Source organism: Monodelphis domestica, chromosome 1, assembly GCF_027887165.1.
Source record: "Monodelphis domestica isolate mMonDom1 chromosome 1, mMonDom1.pri, whole genome shotgun sequence".
In the NCBI taxonomy this organism is placed as follows: domain Eukaryota; kingdom Metazoa; phylum Chordata; class Mammalia; order Didelphimorphia; family Didelphidae; genus Monodelphis; species Monodelphis domestica.
Genome location: NC_077227.1, coordinates 374263975 through 374285597, shown reverse-complemented (window position 1 = coordinate 374285597; position 21623 = coordinate 374263975). Strand labels below are relative to the sequence as shown.

The 21623-nt window shown below is 40.2% G+C and overlaps 1 protein-coding gene across 3 annotated transcripts in view; it reads left to right on the top strand.

The window, feature by feature from the left end:
• SLIT3 (slit guidance ligand 3) overlaps window positions 1-21623 on the top strand; it is an 821799-nt gene that overhangs the window by 608583 nt on the left and 191593 nt on the right. For all 3 annotated transcript variants that reach the window (XM_001380272.4, XM_056811560.1, XM_007473987.3), the window contains one exon: window positions 18818-18889. In XM_001380272.4, the coding sequence (XP_001380309.1) occupies window positions 18818-18889 (72 nt within the window). The remainder of the gene's footprint in view (window positions 1-18817; window positions 18890-21623) is intronic.

Here is a 21623-nt window from a genome sequence, read left to right as displayed (position 1 = left end):
GAATGGATCAACATAAAGTCAAACATTTGGATAAAGAATGAAAGTCCGCCAATCACTTGAATACTTCCAAATGCTGCATTCTTTGGACTGACTTTTTCATATTTCCGCCAGATGCCCTGTTATTGTTCAAACATGGGCACCAGGTGACTGCTCCATCACCGTGTAGCAAAATGAATAATTTACAGTCACTTCTCATCCCTTTAGGGTCCTATGGTAGAATGTTTTCACTTCATAACATTGCTACCAGTCTCCAGAATAAGCCACCAGTAGCCAAAATCATGGGCACCCTACCTGTTTACAAGACTGTATAACATGGAATTTAAACTCTACCTAGTCAAATCCACCTATTGCCAAAGAGCAAGATGAAAGGAATTTCTTTCCCTTTCAGTTAATAGAGGACCGATGGTTTAGTGGAAAGAGTTTTAGATTTACTTGCATGACTTGAGCTTGAAAGTCCAAGCTCAGTCACTTCCTGTGGGAACAAGTCATAGACACATCTTTGAGCCTCAATTTCCCTTTTTGTAAAAAAAACTGATACAGACTCTTAAAGCATTAATCCTATGATGGCATAATGACATTTTTTTTTTGCTTTCTTAGCTTAGAGGCCCAAAAGTTCACACAAAGTCATAGAGCTAGAAGCAACCTTTGAGATCATGTTGTCCAATTCCCACATTTCCCAAGGAAACCATATGTAGATGGTCCTTTTACTAAAGAATTTGAGCTGCTTCCTTTAGAACCAGTGATAGTTTGAATTGGCCATAAGTAATGGCTTAAACTACTATAGCTTAAATAGGTGATAGAATGTATTTAACCTATGTACCACCGAACCACAAAAGAAATAAGCCTAGGCACAGAGAAAGAGACTTACTGAGGGTTCTAAGATTCAGAGCTGGAAGAGATTTTGTAGTCATGTCCTCCAGGGTTTTTTGAACCCTTACCTTCTGTCTAAGAATCAATTCAAATATAGGTTCTAAGACAGAAGAGTAGGAAGGGATAGGCAACTGGAGTAAAGTGACTTGCCAGGGTCACACAGCTAAGAAATGTCCAAAGTTAAATTTGAACCCAGAACCACTGAGTTTTTCTCTAGGCCTGGCTTTCAATCCACTGTGCTACCCAGCTGCCCCATAGGAACATACTTTAAAAATATATATATCCTCTTAGTTTCTAAGGCTTAGAGCTGGAACAGAATAGTTAACAATCTCACCTCGGTATCAAGAAGGAACCTGTGTTCACTTCCTACCTCCAGACCCAGGCTTCCCTTAAATAAGTCGTTTCACTTTTCCAACTCTCTAAGATTCTAAATTGAAGCCCCCATCTACATTGCTAGCACTTCCTCAGTGGAAGCTCGCTTCATTGATGAAATTACAGATCTCGTCAAAACACAAAATCCCTTTCACCCAAAGTAATGGATTAGTTCAGTGCATTTATGTGAATTTTTAAGTGTCTTTTTCGTAAGAAAAAAACAAACACCAAACTCATTAAGTAAAAAGAGTATCACTGCTGCTCTGCCCTGCACAAAGGAGTTGAGCAGCAGTTTTTTAAAACTAAAAGAGTAAATCCAAAGACAAGGAAGGCATGAATTCAAAAGACAGTGGTAATATGGTTCATATGGAATGTGGAATACACCTGAGTTTTTAACTCCTTTCATTTAAACTCAGTTCATTTCAACAAACTTTTATCCAATACCCTACTAGCAAATGTAAGGGGGGAAAGAGAGAGAGAGAGAGAGAGAAGAGAGAGAGAGAGAGAGAGAGAGAGAGAGAGAGAGAGAGAGAGAGAGAGAGAAGAGAGAGAGAGAGAAGATACACTATCACTTCCCTTACAGTATAGAAAATACATCAAAGACAAATTATTAACAAGGATACAAAATAGAATGCAGAGTTCTAGGAGAGATCTGTTATGTGACTAGAAGCAAGTTAGTGAATCTTCTGTGGTATCTATTCCCTTATTGAAATTTCTGTGATAGAAATAAAGGGTGGAGATGGGGGGAAGGGAAAGACTTAGCCTGCCTTATCTAACTTGGGTGATTATTAGAGGTGAAAATGAAAGATACTTTGGTTTAATGAATAGAAAACCACCATTGGAGTCAAGGAGACCTGAACTGTAGTCTTGTTTATGAAACTTAATAGATGTACATTGTTGTTCTATTGTTTCAGTCATGGATGACTCTTCGTGGTTCCATTTGGGGTTTTCTTGGTGGAGATCCTGGAGTGGTTTGCCATTTCCTTCTCCAGCTCATTTTACAGATGAGGAAACTGAGGCAAACAGGGTGAAGTGATTTGCCCAGGGTGGCACAGCTAGTAAGTGTCTGAGGTCAGATTTGAATTCCAGAAGATGAGTCTTCCTGACTCCAGGCCCAGTGCTCTATCCACTGCACCTATGAGCTGTCCCATTAATAGATATATAACTGTAAGCAAGTCACTTAACCTTTCAATATAGATAAACACAGAGTGTGGGTGGAATGGGTCACTACATCCAGCCCATGTTCTGTGCACTCCTATACTCTCAATGCCATAGCAAACTCTTGGAAGCTAGAAGTTGCAGATGAATTGCTAGTCTACTGATGAAATCACAGGTCTAGACAAAAAGAAAAAAATGACAAAAAGCTTTGATTCCATTTGACAAACATTAATTAAGCAGCCATTAGGCAACCAGAGTTATAGAGGGTTTTTTTAAAGGAACTTTACAGTTTAAGTGCTTTGTTTCAAAAGAACTCATAATGTAGATTCTAATAAGTGGAAAGTGGCACTTTTATGGTTGTTGTTAGTAATAATTACAATACTGACCAGTGTTTTGTAGGATCCATGATTTCATCAGTGTAGATATTCACTCCAGAAAAAGACAGGTCATATCCCTCTGCATTTTAAGAGCTGGTCTTTGTGAGTTGCTGAGTCTGAAATAATTTTTCATCCAACAACCAGCCTTCTAACAATGAACCAACAAATGTAGCTGAGCTGGTCCTCTGATAAGACATCCATCTAGCCCATCACTGGGCCCATCCTTGAAGCCCCTACAGCTTGGCCAGGGCCCAGCCAGGATCTGTGCTCTATTAAGATAGCCTTTTAAAAATTCAGTGTCCTTTTCATTCCACGATGAGATATCAGAGAAGAACTTTGGTAAAAGAACTATTACTATTATGCAAAGTCAGAATGCCAGAGCACACAGAAATAATTTTACTTTGGAGAGTTTTACTTAGCATTTATTTATTTATATGAATTTATTAAATACTCCTTATCTCTTAATAATGACAACTGAAAGTGACAGTAAGAATAATCTTATAGAAAATCATCCATCTGAATAGCAGTTATCCAAGATTCAACTGGACCAGGTGGTAGGAAAAATAAGCTAAGGCATTTAATTTTGTTGTTGTCATTCAGTAGTTTTTCAGTCATGTTTGCCTCTGTGACCTCATTTAGGATTCTCTTGGCAAAAATACTGGCAAGGTTTTCTATTTCCCTCTCCAGTTCATCCTATAGATGAGGAAACTGAGGCAAATAAGCTTAAGTGTCTTACCTAGTAAGTGTCTGAGGCCAAATTTGAACTCCTGAAGATGAGTCATCCTAATTCCTAGTCTAGTGTTCTATCCACTGTGCCCCCCCCCCTTCCTTACATATATAGGTTCCAAATATTTGAGGACATTCATGTTTTCTGAACTAAGACTATTCTTTAGGTAAAAACATCTCCTATTCCTTCAACTGATTGTCATATGGCATAGTTTAGAGTCCCTTCCCCATCCTGGGCACCTTCCTCTATGCATTCTAGTTTATCACAGTGCTTACTATGTGATTCTAATAATTTTAGTAGGGCCAATTAATGCTCAAGCTTCTATGTTGTAAGTGAGGAAATAGAATGAGGGAAACTGTCTTCTCATGGATGCCTTAGTTTATAGCATATTCAACCAATACATTCTTCGATTCAAGGCAGCCTTACCATTCCAAATTTGCCATTGGGTTCTATCTTCTGTGAGAACAAATGAGAGTGTAGAATCCAAAATTTGGAGCAGGAAGAGACCTTAGAGTTCATGTAGTCCAGATTCCTCCCTATTTTACAGATGATGAAGAAACTGAGACTCAGAAAGATTAAGTAGTTTGTCCAAGGTTACAAAAGCTAGGAAGTGTCCAAGATTGGATTTGAACCTGAGTCTTCCTTACTCTATGTCTAGGCCTCTGATCACTCTACCGTGAACTCTCAAAAATGAGGTTGGTCCTCTGGAGACAATGGAAGTCATGAATAAAGACAGTGTTAATTAAAGAAAGCAAAAGATGCAAAGAGCCAAAATTTTTATTTTTCTCTGTTTTTCATTTTTGCATTTGAAAATTCCTTTAAAAGAATTTCCCACACACCTTTTTGTCTAACCCAGAGATAAACTGGGTAAATAGAAGCAGCTTTTCACTCTTCAAAATCTAGTTTCAAAATTTATAACAAATTAAAGATAAGACCTCCTATTAAGGAGTTATTCTCATTACAAAAGTCCTAAATTGGCAATTGATTGTTTTTATTTATATCTGTAGGTTTTACATGACACCTGGAGACCATTTAAAATGTTACTTGGCGGTGAGAGCTCCATGTTTAAAAATAACGCTCACCCAGTGCCAAATCATTTTCAAGTTGGGTACAAATATTGAGACAAAAACCCCAGCTGTTATTGCTTTGGCTGCTAATTTGAGGTGTCAAATTAGAGCCCGGCTGCTATACGTCAGTGAATAAGGCCCCTTGTGAGATCATTATGTTTTCTAACAGTTGAGAGTAATGGATTAATCAGTGCAGCATCAGTTGCTTTCATTATATGCCCACACAGTGGTTATGAGCTTTAATTTAAATGGTCCTCAGAGAGATCAAGGAACTCAGTAAGCTGCAGCACCCAGGATAGAGGCTAAAGTAAGAGGCCAAGTGAGAGGCTTCTCCTCACTCTTCTTCCCATCCCAGCTCAGAAAGTCCCTTTGATTGCCTTTGATCCTGTAGACCACAGGCAGAAGGGGTGAGCCTGGTTTAGAGAGTGTGTTCCTATTATCCCACCGTCCAGGCTATTCCTGTCTTAGTATGATGTAGGCAGAGAGGATGCTGACGAGTTTTGTTGAGCCTCAGCATTCGGGCTGAGCACAGCCCTTACCCATGGGAATAGATAGTACATTACGATACATCGAAGGTTTATTAAGCACCTACTGCGTGGAGAGCAGAGCAGACAGTTCACATAAGAACTGTGTGATCCACCCCCTGCCTGCTGAAAAACAGAAGAGAGTTCACGCAAGAACGGTGTCCATGCCAATTAGGCTTTCTTGAAAGATAACGCTTTCCCCTCTTTTCTTTCCAGAGCTTGCCAGGGCCCCCACCAAGAGCAAGGAAGCTGGCAGCTTAGAGAGGAAATAAACAATAGGAACAATGTTATTTACATAGTGCTTTACATTGACAAAATGCTTTCCAAAAAGGGTGGATGTGATATAGGGATGATGGCTTGACTACTTTGTATGGAAAACAGTGATGCAGGAAAAATATAGTAACCAGGAGTCAAAAGACCAAATTTCTAGTTTGAGCCAATTCAAGACATGTTTATTAAATACATGAAGTATGGAGTAGGCACTGGGATTACCAAAATAAAATGAAAACCAGTCCTTGCCCTCAAGGAGCTTACATTTGAGGGGTGGGGTAATGAAATATATAAATACACACATATATAATTCAAAGAAGAAAAGAGTGCTTCCAAGTTAAACTCTGGCTACTTATTGATTGTATGAGCTTGGACTAATCACTTGCCTCTGTGAAATGAAAAAAAAATAATATCTACTGTGCAGATGGAAAATTTGCCACACCTGAGCTACATACTTTCCCAGCATCCTTTTAAGATACATCCTCATTTTACGTAAGGATGCTTGGGAGATAAATTTGGCTGAGACCCACACTGTGGGGTTCTTTTTGGGGAGCTTGTGCTGCAGGTGTGAGTCTCTGGCTCTTTTTGCTCTGCTTACTTGACTGAAAGAACCCTTTTTCTTTTTCTTTCTCTTTTGATTATTATTAAAATCCTACAAATTTTTGACAACCACAAAGAGATTTCAGAACTAGATTTTATCTCCTGCCCCTCTTTCTTCTCCCTTCAGGGAAACCCCTCAAAGCTTTCTCGGGCTCAATTGCCTACACCAGCTTTCCTCACAATATTATTGTAAAGATGGAAAGAAATAATGCATATTATAATGCTTTATAAATGAAAAAAATACTCTAACTCATCAACCAATCAAGCATTGGTAAGCGTCAACTCTATGCTGGGCACTGGCTACAAAGACAAAAAAAATGAGATCTCCCTGCCCAGGAGGTTACCTCATTGGATAAGGGAAGACCCAACGTACACATCATTAGATAGAAAACAAATACAAAGTTATTATTTTTTGGTGGAAGTAGGACTAGCTATTATCAGTGCAAAGTAATGTTGCAATTACCATTATTATTAAGAAGAAGGAAAACTGTTAGTAGTGAGGAGGGAGGAACAGACCATTGCACATAGTGTCCTGGACCCAGAGGAAGAGTAGTGATACTTTTTCCTCAACTCGCACTGGTCCCTCTTGCATGTAATACAATAATGCAAACTCAGCAAAGAATATACATCCCATACGCATCCTAATGGAGCTGAGTCAGCATAGTAGCATGAAGACAATTTCTAGGCAGGGAGAATGGTAGTGCTGGGACTAATGGCCCACAGTCAGGAGCCCGCAGACTTTGTTTCATCAGGCTGCCTCCTTTGTGATGTTTGCAAATCATAACTCTCGGGAGAGGACAGGGAGAAGTCTTCACAAGCATTCACTCTACCCTTTCCGTGTTCTGGGCATGGTGCTGAGTGCAGGAGAGACACAGAAAGACAAAAACAGTCCCTGTCCTCAAGGGGAGCACATTTTAATGGACAGCACGGCATGTCAGTGGCTCAAGAGATAGAGCACCTGGCCTAGAGTCAGGAAGACCTGAGTTAAAATTGTTCTCAGATTCCTACTATTTGTAACCCTGGGTAGGTTACTTAACCTTTATCTGCCTTAGTTTTCTCATCTATAAAATGGAGCTAAAAATAATAGTGCCCTACTCCCAGGGATGCTGTGAAGGTCAAAGGGAATAATTGGAAAGAGCTTAGGACAGTGCCTAGCACATAGTAAGGGCTAGAGAAATATTCAGTTCAGTCACTTTTTTTTCATTCACCATCTGGCTCTTTGTAACCCCCATTTAGAGTTTTCTTGGCAGAGATACCAGCCAAGTTTGCCATTTCCTTCTCCAGCTCATTTTACAGATGAGGAAACTAGGCAAACAGGGTAAAGTGACTTGCTCAAGATCACACGGCTAATAAATGACTGAGGCTAGCTTTGAACTACATTCTAAATACTATACCATCTAGCAGCCCCATATAAACATAAATAGATATAGATAATATTCATATATGTAACATTTAATACTTGCGTATGCACATACACACATATACAAGCACACACTCAACCAAACTTGTCAAGATTAGATCATCCTTTGTCTCTGCCTAAATCATATAGATGGGAACAATCTCAACAGTAAGAGAGTAGGAATATTCTAAGCTTACACTCTCTAAATGGACATTTTTATCTATCGCCAATATATATGTACATGGAGGGGGGGAGGGAGAGGGGGAGGGGAGAAGAGAGGGGCAGTAATCTCAGGGATAATACTTGAGGGAGGGAGGGAGAACAGATAATGGGAAACGAAAAGAAAAGTTGCTTGCAAAGGATAACAGTATTAAGTTCCTACTATGTGTCCAATATTGTGCTATGTGCTAGAAATACAACGAAAGCCTGTCACTGCTCTTGAGAAACTCACAGTCTAAGGGGGGAAACAATGTGAAAAAGAACTAATTACAAATTACTGCCACTGAATAAAGAATGAATTGGAGTTGAGAAAGACTATAGGTTGTGAAGGTCCTACCTGTGGGATAGAGGAGGCAGGATACAAAAAGAGTTACTTCTACTATCAAAGAGATTCTACAGAGGTCACTTTTTCCCTGTGATAAGGAGTATCCAGTGTCTGCAAAATCTGTTCTTCCATGACCTTGTTCCAAACCAGAAGTCTTTGCATCCTGAGGAGCCAGGCACAACCTTCCTCTTACATTATCCAAATTCTAGGGCAGAAAGAGTTACTGAATTTTGACAACAGCCTTCTTTGGATCTTTCCCCAGGTGTTCGATTGAACCTAGTCATTCATAGGATTTAAATTTTTTAGAACTGGAAGGCATCTTAGAGGTTACATTTAATTCTCTTATCTTAGAAAATGAAGTTCAGAGAGGTTGTCACTTGACAATAGTAACTCAGCTGAGATAGTATGTCTGAGGTAGGATTTGAAACCAAGTTCTTCCTAACTGCCAAGTCCAGTGCCTTTTCTATTATACAACACTATTTCTCATTTTGAAACCTGGTATTTTGCCCTCTTCTATTTTAAATTTGAGGGTTGTTTTGAGCATCCTTTTGGTTTGGGTTGTTATTGTTGCTTAAACTGGGATGTTAGTATGCCTAACAGACATCCTTATTTCAGGCATTAAACTTCCTTGACTTTATTACTTTGAATCAGTGATAAACTAACCAACCCAGGGAGGAGGAAAGGATCTAATTAATCTTCCTTCCTTCTTCCTTCCACACTGTTCTAGACCCCTTCTTCTAATACCCTCCTCCAGAAGCTAAAAACAAAACCAAAAAACTATTGAAGCACTGACACAACAACTCGACATAGTGGGTATTTGACAAATGTTTTGATGTTGATTTAGCCTCCCCTTTCTCAAATATGTAAACTCTGGAGAACTGGAACTAGACACAGTTAAAGTCCATTGCCTCTGATGTATTTAGAGGAAGGGCCATGGGTGGATAAAAGATACTAATTTTTTCCCATGGTGTACAAGGTAGACCATCTGCAGGCTTTGTATATGGGCAGAGGAGAGAATCTGGCTGCCTTGGCTTCGGAGAGCTGCCCAAGGAGATTTTGGGATTTTGATTGAAGAAGAGACCCTTAACTGTTTGGGCTTAGTCAGAAGTCGTCTTCCTTCAATGCAGAGGAATGAATGAAATGACCTATGAGGAGCCTGTCCAACCTAAGGAGTCTGTGAAAGGCCCTTGATTTCTAACTGAACCTGGGAGTAGCCCAGAAGAATGGCAGGCAGGCAGGCTGGAGTGGCATCAGCTACAGATGCCCAGTTTTGCAATTATCCATTGCATGCACATAGATAATATTGTTGCATTAGAGCCAATTACATGGTGTTATGGACACACAACACACAGATTACACCCAGAGCCAGGAAAGCACACAATGATAAAGCAGTGGCCTAATCAGAGGAGACAGAGGGAAATGTCAGCCTTGTTAAGGCTGCCAGCACCGAGGCTGCTCCAGCCAGGCCTAGATCCTCCCGATCAAAGATGTCTATCCTGAGCAAGGTTAGGGAACAGCTACCGAACTAGGCAAATGAGCTCCTGGCAGTCAGCAAAAGGGATCTAGAAGCTGAGATGGGGAAAAAAGTAAAGTCAAGACTCTTGAAGTGTGACTGCCATTCACATGCTGAGAGAGCAATCAGCTTGTTAGTTGCAGGATCCAAATCTCCTCTTCAAAGCATCTACCAGTAGCCAAAAACACCAAGAGCTCCATATGATACATATTCAGCCCAATCAATTTCTAGTAAGGGGAGGGTAGGCAGGGGCAGAGATGGTAGACTATTTGATTCCAGCCTTTTCCCTCAGTTCACTCTCTTCCCCAGCCTCATAACTATGTTCACAATCAGTGCTCTGCCTCTGACATCCTTAGCCTCCTCCAAACCCTAGCTCCAACAATGGACCTCTGTGCATAACCTTACCTGGCAGCATGAAGGCATCTCTGTATTTACTACAAATCCTTATAGCTACTCCATGGTCTGGTCTCCATGAATAGCAATCAGAATAGGCAGGTTTCTTTGCTATCTTTCTTTTTTTTTTTTTAGGAGAAGAAAGTATGTTGATGAGTAGCTGCAGAGAAAAGGAGGTAGGGACAAAGAGAGACCAAAAGAGGGAGAGGAGGAGAAGGAATGAAAAGATGGAGGGAAAGGGGGAGGAAGGAAAAAAGGAAAAGAAAGGAGAAAGGAAAGGAATATGAAATAGAAGGAGGAAGGAAAGGAGAGAAAGAAGATGAAACAAGGGGAGGAAGGAAGAGGAGGAAGGAGGGAAGAAGAGAAAATGAACTTTAAATGAAAATCAAACTTTCCTAATTCTTTGGCAGCATTGACCTATGTATTCTTTCCCATCAGGAATCATGTCTTATACACAGGTTCACAAAGTATTGTTGAAGATGCGCCTTAGACTAGTAAACCTAATATCTTGTCCCTGTCACCTTAAATCATTTTGTTGTTTATCCCAGTGGAAGTTGTTTAATCTCTTTGGCCACTGTGACTCCCTCTGATCATTCCTGAAGGTTCCTTTTATTTTCAGCTGATATTTCTGGTGAGTTTTTCAAAGGAAGAAAAAAACTTCTTAGAACACACATACATATATTCACATATATATACTTATTTACATATATGTACATACATATTAAGAAGGTATCACAGAATTCAAGAATTCTAAAACTAGAGATGGCATCCAGTTAATGCCTCCTTGTCATATAGCTAGAAAATGAGAAAACTGACTGTTTCCTCATTGACTAACCTAGTCCTCAGAGCACAGTAGGTGCTTAATGCTTATTTAATTGAATTGACGAGTTAAAGTGACCTACTCAAAATCACAATATTAATTGGTGGCAAAACCAAGACTAGAACTAGTGACTCTTGATTCCCAGGCCAATAACTTTCCTGCTATGCTGTAGTGTCTTTGATTATCCTCAATTATTGTTAATGAGTCAAATATTTTCCGGTGCCCCAAGTCACTCCATTAGTTAATTGTATACTAGGGAAAAAGTTAATCCTTTCATGGCTTTGGATTCATATTTAGTGGAGAGAAGCAAAAAATGAATATGTTTTGACAAACCTTAGAGAAGAGTTGAGAAAATACATGTTCCTGCTTTCATTCAAGTGGTGGGAGATCATTGGTGTGGGAGATTGCATGTACATCCAAAATTATTTCAGCTGAACTATTTGATTTTTTTAAAATTTAGAGTCACTGAATCGTGGAGTAGTCCAGTGAGGAACTACACTTGGAGTCAGGAAAATCCAAATTCACACCTTACTTCAAACATATACTAGCTATGTCACCTGGTTCTCTTAACCTCATTTTTCTCAGCAGTAAAATGGGGATAATAATTTCACCTGCCTCAAAAGGCTATTATGAAGATCAAATGAGAAAATGTATGTAAACCACTTTGAAAACCTTAAAGCACTATATAAGTTCCAGACATTATTATTATTATTATCATTATCAGTTATTATTAATTTCCTCTTTTTCAGTCTCTATCACATGAAATGGCTCCCTAGATAAAGGAGAGATGTGATATAAAAACCAAAGACATCAGGGCAGCTAGTTAGCACAGTGGATAGAGTGCTAGACCTGGAGCTGGGAGGACCTGAGTTCAAATCTGGCCTCAGACTCTTCCTATGGGACTCTGAGCAAGTCATATAACCCTGATTTGCCTAGCCCTTGCCATGTTTCTAACTTAGAACTGATATTAAGACAGAAGGTAAGAATTTAAAAAATGAATATGGTTTTTAAATTAAATAATTTTTTTACAAACCAAGAACATCAACACAAATAAGATAAAATTGTACAAAATAAATAAAAAATGCTGGAACCAGAATATTTAAAAAAATGTTTAACAACAATAATGATAATGATAAAAAGAAGTTCATAATTTTACATTGCCAATTGGTAACACTTAATACATCACTGGATACACTGTAAGAGTAGGCAGGCAGAGCTACTCAGCATTAACCTCTCCATCTCTGAGCAGCTAGCAGTGTGAATGAATGAAGGCTGCAACCCATGTGGGCTAGAGGGTGGGGAGTAGTGAGGGACAAGTGAAAGAGGCTAATAGGAGGTGGGACATGTCTCCTGTTTATCCATAAAATCCTAGACACTAGAATTCAGAAGGGATTTCTAAATTCTCTTAACTGGTTATTAACTCACTTACATACAACATGTTGAAACAGAAATCCCCTCTACAAGATCAGTGAGGAGGAGCTCCCTCCCTCCTTCCCAAAGTAGTCTACAAAGTAGTTAATTCTAAAATTTAAAAAAAATTTTTAGATTTGAAAATTTTATTTAATTTAGAATATTTTTTCCATGGTTATATGATTCATGTTCTTTCCTTCCCCTCCTCTCCCCCTACCCCATAGCCAACGAGCAATTCCATTGGGTTCGTAAAGAAATTTTTGCCAAACCAACAGGGCAGAGTGGATTCAGGAGAAGCTTTGTTATCAGAAAGACCTGAGTTCAAGTCTTGCCTCTTGACAACTAACTGACCAAAGGGCTAGTCATTGAACTGCTTTGTCGCTCTTGCAACTCGTTAGACTATACCTAGATTAGTAAAGAGAACTTCCACACTTGGAGTTCTCCCAAGCCTAGATCTGCCATTTTGTTGCTCCTACCCATTGCCCCCACCCTGTAGGACCAAGCAGATGGGTCGAATCCCTCTTCCTTATAACAGTTATTCAGATGATTGAAGATAGCCTCAGTATTTTCTTCTCCCCACTAAATATCCCTGATTCCTTTAACCACTCTCTAAAAGGCACAATCTCCAACACGTGTGGAGATTCTCAAAGGGGGCATTTTCACGGTGCCATGATGAATAAGAAACAAAAGTGACTTCTGCTAGAGCGATCAGCACTTCAGAGGTTAACCATGGCCCCTCTCCATAAGCCCCCCACCTCAAAATGCTGGTGGCTCTGGGTTGAGCAGGCCCAGGTGCCAAATCATGAAAGTCTGAATACAGTGTTTAGCCATTTTGGTCCTGGAATAATTGCTATTATCGTAAATGCTTTATAGCTCTCATTATAGCTCACATTTAAATATCAGTATAATAATACATTAATAAGTCATTTGTGCAGTGCTGCTGTCTGCTACAGTTACAGTTGATGCCTGGTGCTTAATTGTACCATACATGCAGTCAAATTAGGGCCTGGCCATTTACTGAAGATCTCCCCGGGTTGTTTGGTGAATGATGTCACTGTAAATGGAAGGAGGGAAGACCAGAGGTGGAGGTGGGAGCTGTGAGGAGAAGGTCCCTGTTAGTTAAAGGGCCCGCAAGTCTCTGCATTTATGAGCTAAAGAAGCCATTCTAGTAAGCAGCTGGTAGGCAGTCAATTTGATTGAGCACAACAAACATTTATTAGGCAAGGCATCCGATGAGACACCTCCACCTTCATCGATTGTGCGTAGACGTTGGAATGGACTGTAGGCTAAAAAAAGAAGAGAAAGAGCATCGCCATCTATCTTGGTGAAATTTCCTAACTGGTGGGGAAGCTAATACTATTTAGAGCTAGAGAGAATATTAGAAGTCACATAGAGGCAGCCAGGTGGCTCAGTGAATAGAGAGCCAAGCCTGGAGACAGGAGGTCATGGTTCAAATGTGACCTCAGTCAATTCCTAGCTGTGGGATCCTGGGCAAGTCACCTAATCCCCATTGCCCAGCCTTTACCACTCTTCTGCTTGGGAACCCATACTTAGTAGTTACTTAAAAGTTAATGGTTTTAGGTCAAAAAAGAAGTCAAGGATGGCAACTTCTTCATTTTATAGATGAAGAAACTGAAACCTAGAGAGGTTAAACAACCTGTTCTGGCTTATGCAACTGCTAAGTGGCAAAGCCAGGATTCACATTAATTAACTGATAGAGAAGCATTTAAGTATCTGCCATGTACCAGAGATTACTATATAGGTGATGGAAATAAAAGAATAGAGAATAAATACATTCTAATGGGAGAAATAAATATAGATACATATATGCATCTGTATATATACATACATATATAAATGTATGTATTATATATCTTTGTATATGTGTATATACACACACAAATATATATGTATATATATATATACATATATATATATATATATATATATATATATATATATATACACACAGGATGTCCTAAAAGTCTTAGTTCAACTTTTGTAGCTTCAAAAATATAAATGCTAGGGCAGCTAGGTAGCTCAATGAATAGAAAATCAGGCCTGGAGATGGGAGTTCCTGGGTTCAAATTTGGCCTCAGATACTTCCTAGCTATGTGACCCTGGGCAAGTCACTTTATCCCAATTGACTTACCCTTTACCACTCACTCTTCTGCCTTGAAACTGATATTTCTTTTTCATTCTAAAAGAGAAAATAAGGATTAAGAAAAAAATTTTTAAGAAATATAAATGCTCCAAACTTATAAAGCACAAAACTTTGAAAGCTATTTTAAAATTTTAAAATATTGATTTTAGTCAATTCTCAGACTTTGTAAAAACATTCATCAGCTGCTGCTCAGTGCCCAAAAGGATTGCATTTATAATCTTAGCCTGAAGAAGAACAAGGCTTTAATATATATACAAGATACCATAAGAAAAAGACTAATGGAGATAGATCAGGTGACTGAAGTGGCCAAGCTAGGAAACCTCCTTGACAAGTCCACTGGTTTGAGAAGGTGTCACTTAGAAACTCACACACAATGCATAATGACAAGGTGATCTGTCTTATTAAAACTTAAGTGAAAATTTTGTTATTCAAAACTATATGTAAAGGAAAGTGAAATAATGATATTTTGAAGTGATTTGGTTTTTAAGTTTATGGCATGAATACTTCTGGAGTCATTAAATCTTAAAGGTGCATTAAGACTTTGGGGATACTCAATACAAAGTAGTTAATAAACAAAAAAAATGGTTTGGAGGGAAGAGGGGCAAGTATTAGAATGGGGCTAGAGACTAGGGTCAAGAAAGGCTAATGCAGAAGATGGTGCCAGGGCTGCATCTTAAAGGAAGAGCGAGACTGTGAAGCCTAGATAAAGAGAGAGTATATTCCTCATGGGGAATTGGAGTACCTCCTAACCTTTCTTAGAAGCCTTATAAACCTACACATTCTCTCTCTCTGTCTCTCTGTCTCTCTTTCTGTCTCTGTCTCTTTGTCTCTGTCTGTCTGTCTCTCTCGGTCTTTCTGTCTCTGTCTTGTCTCTGTCTCTGTCTCTGTCTGTCTGTCTCTCTCGGTCTTTCTGTCTCTGTCTTGTCTCTGTCTCTGTCTCTGTCTGTCTGTCTCTCTCGGTCTTTCTGTCTCTGTCTTGTCTCTGTCTCTGTCTGTCTGTCTCCTTCTCTGTCTTTCTGTCTCTGTCTTGTCTCTGTCTCTGTCTCTGTCTGTCTGTCTCTCTCGGTCTTTCTGTCTCTGTCTTGTCTCTGTCTCTGTCTGTCTGTCTCCTTCTCTGTCTTTCTGTCTCTGTCTTGTCTCTGTCTCTTTGTGTCTCTCTCTGTCTCTGTCTGTCTCTTTCTCTGTCTTTCTGTCTCTGTCTTGTCTCTGTCTCTGTGTCTCTCTTTCTCTATCTCTGTCTCTTTGCCTCTATCTCTCTCTTTGTGTCTCTCTCTGGCTCTGTCTGTCTGTCACCCTCTCTCTCCCTCTCTCTCTTTCCATGGGACTAAATATATATAGGGGATGATGGAGGGGGACAGCACAGCAATCAGAGAAGCCTTTGATCAAATCCCTACACAAAAACTGACCTCCAGGTTAATTCATCAAGTTGATCGGACAACTCCAAATCATAGAATCAAGGAACTTCCCTGACTAATTTCATAGAACCTAGGAAAATTAGGGAACTCCTTTGATCAATCCCCCTAAAGTAGTTACAAAATTAGACTCAAGCTATGTGACTTGGTATTTCTAAACCATGTGTTGAAAGGGTTTGAGAAATAGAGGGCAGTGAGTAAGGTAAGGTGTGTGGCATGAATAAAGAGGTAGAAAAGACAGGTAGGAGTTATTGAGAGATCATTATTCTTAAGGTTCTGCCTCAGGGTAGCTTTCAAATCTTGCTCTCCCAAATACAGAACCCACCTCTTTTTTACCAGCTCCTGGGACTCAGTATCCCACTTTGGCTGAATAAATGTGAAACACAAAACTGCCACTTCTCTTATTTTTATAGCCAACCAGATTCCTGTCTGAGGATGGCTCAGGTGGTTGGGATCCAACAATAACAAGAAAGCATTTCTTTTGGAAACCTGCTTTAGTGCGAAGGTGGAAGAGGGAAGTAAACCTATCTGAGGATTACAGAATAGCTTGGTTACAGAAGTGGCTCTGGTTATATTTCAGTGGGATGGGGAAAAACAGTCTGAGTAGGGATAGATACCTTCCATATGGAGAATCCCAGGCCATTTGACAGTCTCTTGGCATTCAAACTATACCATTGTTCCATTTTCCTCCTAGTATCTAGAAAAGAAGGGTTTTTCTCTGCCCTATAGCCCTTGAGCAAAACAATTGCTATGGCTGAGGATTAAGAAAGAGCGATGTCCCAAGCATTCTGCCCCAGAATCTTCAACTAAGGAGCAGTTAGTGTCACTGGCAAACTCTAGCCAGGAGTTGTAGTTTAGTCCTGGCCTGTAGGGACATAAATGATAGGCTTTGTTATAGAGCCAAGTCTGGTGTCGGAGAAGGAATTCTCTGCAAGGAACTCAGAAGAATTCTCTGAGTGTAGAAGGCAAGATAGCTCTCCTTTGCCAAACCAAGGGAATTTTTCAGGAAGAAGACCTTCCCTACTACTGGAAAAAAGGGCTTTCAGTTGGGTCAAGGAGGGAGAAGCAGTTTAAAAAGGGATAACAGGGTCCCTAGTAAACAGGAGAGTTATAGAGGACAATATAGCATAATAGAATTTTAAAGTTGGAAGGTACCTTAGAGGTCGTCCAGTCCAACACCTTCCACCTTTTTTTTCTGGCCAGGAAACTGATACTGGAAGTTATCTTTGCCCCAAGGCCACATGGTAAATAATACTGCTGAAAGTAAACAAAGAAAAAGTTCTTTCAAAAAACTGCATCCACATCCATATTTTTCAAATTCCTCTGCATTTTATGGCTTAAACAATATGGAAGTGGGGGGGGGAGGGGCGGTGATGATATTAGTCTAAGAGCTGTCATCTCCATGAATCAACATCAATTAGATAAGTATGGCATAAATGGATTCCTCTTTCCCATATCCTAACAACCCAATTCTCCCTCACTTGACCCTGTGCCTCAAAGGGTTTTTGGTTTTGTCTCTTTTATTAATTTCCATTTCCCATGGAATCTTTGATGAACTTTACAGCTTCTAATCTGCCAAGGAGTCATCGATGTAATTAGGAACAATACAAATGAGGGCAGTCTGCCCTAGGCAACTCACAGCCAGTTTGTTTATAGAAGAAAATATTAATCAGCTCCCTCGACTCAGAACAAACTGGCTGGGATCTTCCCTTTTAGAAAGTGAGAGTCGGGATTACAGATCACCTGTTGAAAGCTGAGGGTTTGTCCTAAGAGGTTCATCCAATCTAGGCCCAGGCTTTATAAGAATGAATATCCCTCCAGTGAGTTGATTAAGACCTGAGTTCAAATTCTTCCTCAGACACCTCTTACCTGTGTGACTCTGGGCAAGTCATCTAACTTCCCTCAGCCTCAATTCTATAAAATAAAGAGATTGGCTTCAGTAGCCTCCAAGTTCCTTTCTAGCTCCAAATTCTATAATCCTGTAATCTCTAGCATAATCATTCTAAAACATTATGTATTTTAGCTATCTATTCCCATAACTTTATCCCCTACTATTTCCATAGTGCCTGCAAGCTCTTTTATACTTCCATGTTGTCATTCATTCATTTCAGTCATCTCCAACTCTTCATGACCCCATCTCTGGGTTGCTGGATTTTTTTTTTTTTGGCTAATTTACTGGAATGGTTTGCCATTTCCTTTTCTGATTCATTTTACTCATAATTTTGAGCAACTCTGCCTCACTTAAATCCAACCTACACTTGAATCAGGACATTACCTTCATCATATCATTGGTCATCTTCAAAAATGAAGGACAAGCAACACAACAGATGAGAAACTGAAGCAAATGGCATTTCCACCACTTCCTTTGAAAGATAATTTTAAAAGCTTATTATTGTTACTAGGTGTGATGTCAATCACCTATAATCTCTACTAATGAAGAGGCTGAAGCAGGGGGCCATCAGTCTGTCCAAGGAAGGTGAAACCACCCTGGATAGAAAAATAGAGCAGGTCAAAGCTTCTGTGAAGAAGTGGCATGGCATTTCTAGCCAGGGCAAGATAGGGAGATCCAGCCTTTAAATAAAGGAAGAAAGGGGGAGAGAGACAGAGACAGAGAGAGACAGAGAGAGAGAGGAAGGAAGAAAGAGAGAGAGAGAGAGAAGGGGGGGGTTGTTTTCATTCTGTAACTGCTGGAGTATCTAGTGTTCCTTGAGGTCCAAGGAGAAAGTTGTTAATGATCAGGGGGATCAGGGAAGGAATCATGGAAGAGTTGGCATTTTATTTAGATCAGTGATTCATTCATTTCACACGTTAGAGAGGAAAAGACCTGAAGAGTACCCTGGTGTTCAGATAGACACCAAAAGTGCTGAGAGGGAAGCAGGATTTGTCCACCTATTGGGTAGTAAATGTGACTTGCCTCCTCTGCATTTTTGGTTGGCCAGTGGCAACCCATACTAGATTGACTATGTAGAGCTGGCTTTGCCATTCCCAGTTCTTCTTTCACCAGTAGCTGTTGTTTGACTCTCTCCAGTCACAGCCCAGCTCCAGTCCATGCCTCTCTTTATAATCACAGGCTGCTGATTTATGGGTGCTCTTGTGATCGTCCCATCTGTAAGTTGCGTCATGTAAATAATCCTCTGCACACCGATAGAGATCAATTGATCACTTAGTGATATTTTCCCCCTCTTCTGTCTCCACAGTACCCTCAACAACAACAACATCAGCCGCATCCCAGTCACCAGCTTCAACCATATGCCCAAGATCCGAACCTTGTAAGTAATTACCTCATGATTATTCCCCGTCCTCTGCTTACTCTCCCCTTCAAACTTCAAACCCTCCCTTTTTGGCTGAGGTTCCAGGAACCTCTGATGGTATTGCTTGGTGGCAACTTTCTGTTCTTCTTCCCTTCAAAGGTTTGGGTAAATCCAGGCCTCCCACAGTTTGTTCTCAGGGTCTAAGTCTCTGTGCCAACCATGGGAGCAGGGAACCCTTCAATAAGAGAGGGAATTTTTCCCATCACATTTAGCTTTAAGGCCCTGTGAGAAGGCTGGTTTGCAGAAATGGAACTTCTCCGGGGTCTTGGTGGTGGGTAGAATTGAGCTATATGGTAATAGGTTTTAGCCAAAAGCATAGGGGGCCAAAGTGCTGAACATTGAACCCTTTTCCCAGAAATCTGAGCAAAAGCACAAAGCAGTCAGATTGTTATCTTAAGGAGAATGCAAGCTTCTTGAGGCCAGGGATGGTTTCATTTCTGTCTTTGTATCCCAAGCATCTGGCACATGGTAGTCACTTAATAATTAAGTGTACTTAATAATTGCTTGTTGAATTAAACCAAGCTAAATTGAACATGGGCCTGTAAAGATCCGAGAGGTCCCCAGGACATCACTGAAGCCATGACATCCATCCCCCTGCCTTCTAAGAAGAGCAGCCAGTCAGATAGATGTGATTCCCTTCCGTAAGTCCATGATTTTAAAGGCTGGCCCAGTTCCCAGATTAGCTTCCCAAACTCTTCCCACAACCACTCATGTAACAATGTAATTGGCAAAATAAAACATAAATTTCTGCCTGTATGTTCTTTTCCTTCCTCCTTTAAATGTGTGGAGGATGCAAGAGATGAAGGTTTCGAGAGAAGCTCATTGGGACTCCTCCAAGGGCTAAAGCAAATACTAAAAATAGTGAATGAAGAAGGCAGTCTGTGTCTTGGAGAGGAAAGCAGCGAGCTGCTGCGGGATGGAGTGTATATCTCCCCAGACAAGCGAATTGAATAGAAGAAAAATGACTCTCACCTGCAGAAATTGGCAGGCTGATTCCTGTGGGCTGATAATCAGTGATTTATACTTCCTCTTCTTTGTTGTCGTCCTTTAAGGAGTAGCATTAATAGAAGCCAGGGCTGTTTGCTTGGGGGGTGGGGAGCAGCCTGAGTTGTTTGGTACATTGTTTTGAGGAGACCTTTGTGTTGTGGCTGCTGTCATCCCCCCAGATATTCCAGAGTACTCATCTGGTGATTTCAGATCAATCAATCAATCTCACCCGTTCCTCGAGCTGCCTGTCTACAGCCATTTTTTTCTTTAGTTTAATTTCAGAGATGGCTTTGTATAACTCTCCCTGGAGGCGTGCACTGACTAATCCACCACCACCCCCCTTCTCTGTAATTAAGGGGGGCTTGGGATGGGGCAGAAGGAGGGAGGTAAAGAGGAGAAGGGAAGGAAGTCATAAATGGGATTTATAAAGGGAAGCTTTTATATTGAATTCAGAGAGCCACATTTTATAGAAAATGAACACTGACCCTCTCTAAAAGGATTTGCTGGAAATTTAATTTCGAGTCTGTGGCTAAAAGGTACCTTTATAAATTGGCATTTGTATTCATTCACCTTATGTTCTCTAAAGGTAGTTTCATCAATATTGAGTGCACCTCAGCAGTCAGCTAACTGTCCTGCAGCAAAGCACACTAGTCAGCCACCCCTACTATTCAGTGTATAAATAAAGAAAAACAACACGGAATAGGGCCACGTGAGGAAAAGAGGCTGGGGCTGGATGGAAGTGCTTTATTTCTTCTTTTACCATCCATCTGTTTTATCAGTAGCAGAAGGACCATCAAAAGCATAGCACATGCCCAATAAATAGCGCCAAAGAATGGGAGACCCAGGGCTTTTCTCTCTGACTCTTTCTTCATTCCAGATCCTTGGAAGCCAGTCTATCCACCCACCCCTATCATCACCATTACTTTTCACAGAAATTATTTAAAGCCATTAAAATGAGAGAGAGAGAGAGAGAGAGAGAGAGAGAGAGAGAGAGAGAGAGAGAGAGAGAGAGAGAGAGAGAGAGAGAGAGAGAGAGACTGAGACTTAACTGAGGATTATTAGAAACATTTCTGGCAACATTTAGGATCAGGTTTCATGAACATTTAACTTAAATATTAAGGCTTTTTTCCTGATGCCTCCTACACCAGCTTCCAAACTAGATCATTCAGGGCAGCTTGGAATAATCAGTCAGACCAGACTCCCCCATTTGCTCTGACAGGTAAAGTTCATAGAAGAAAAAATTAATCCCACCCACCACCCCAGTTCTTTAGTCAGAGCTTTCATTACTGGCTCATATCGTGTCAAGGGAGTAGGGGTGGGAAAGATTCTCTCTTGAGATCTCCTTTGAAAGTATCAGGATGTTGCCTTTTGACAAAGAGGTGGTGGACAATAGATACAGAATGAAGCATACCTTTCCAAGCTTGACTCACATGTTGATTTGATTTGTGTGCCAATATTTATTGTTATAAAACAGAATTCCACTGCCGGCTATGGTGCTATTGGAAGGTGGCAGTCATGTTTTGTTTTGTTTTGTTTTTAAAGTGGGAGGAGTGGTAATTAAACTTAAAACTATAGAAAGTGCTTTGTAAGCCTAAAAAAAAAAAAAGCAGAGGAAAACCCATAGGGACAGGCTAGTGGTAATAAATAAATATGTAACGATTGAAAGAAAATGCCCAATGGGACAAGGATCTTCCAAAAGGAAATT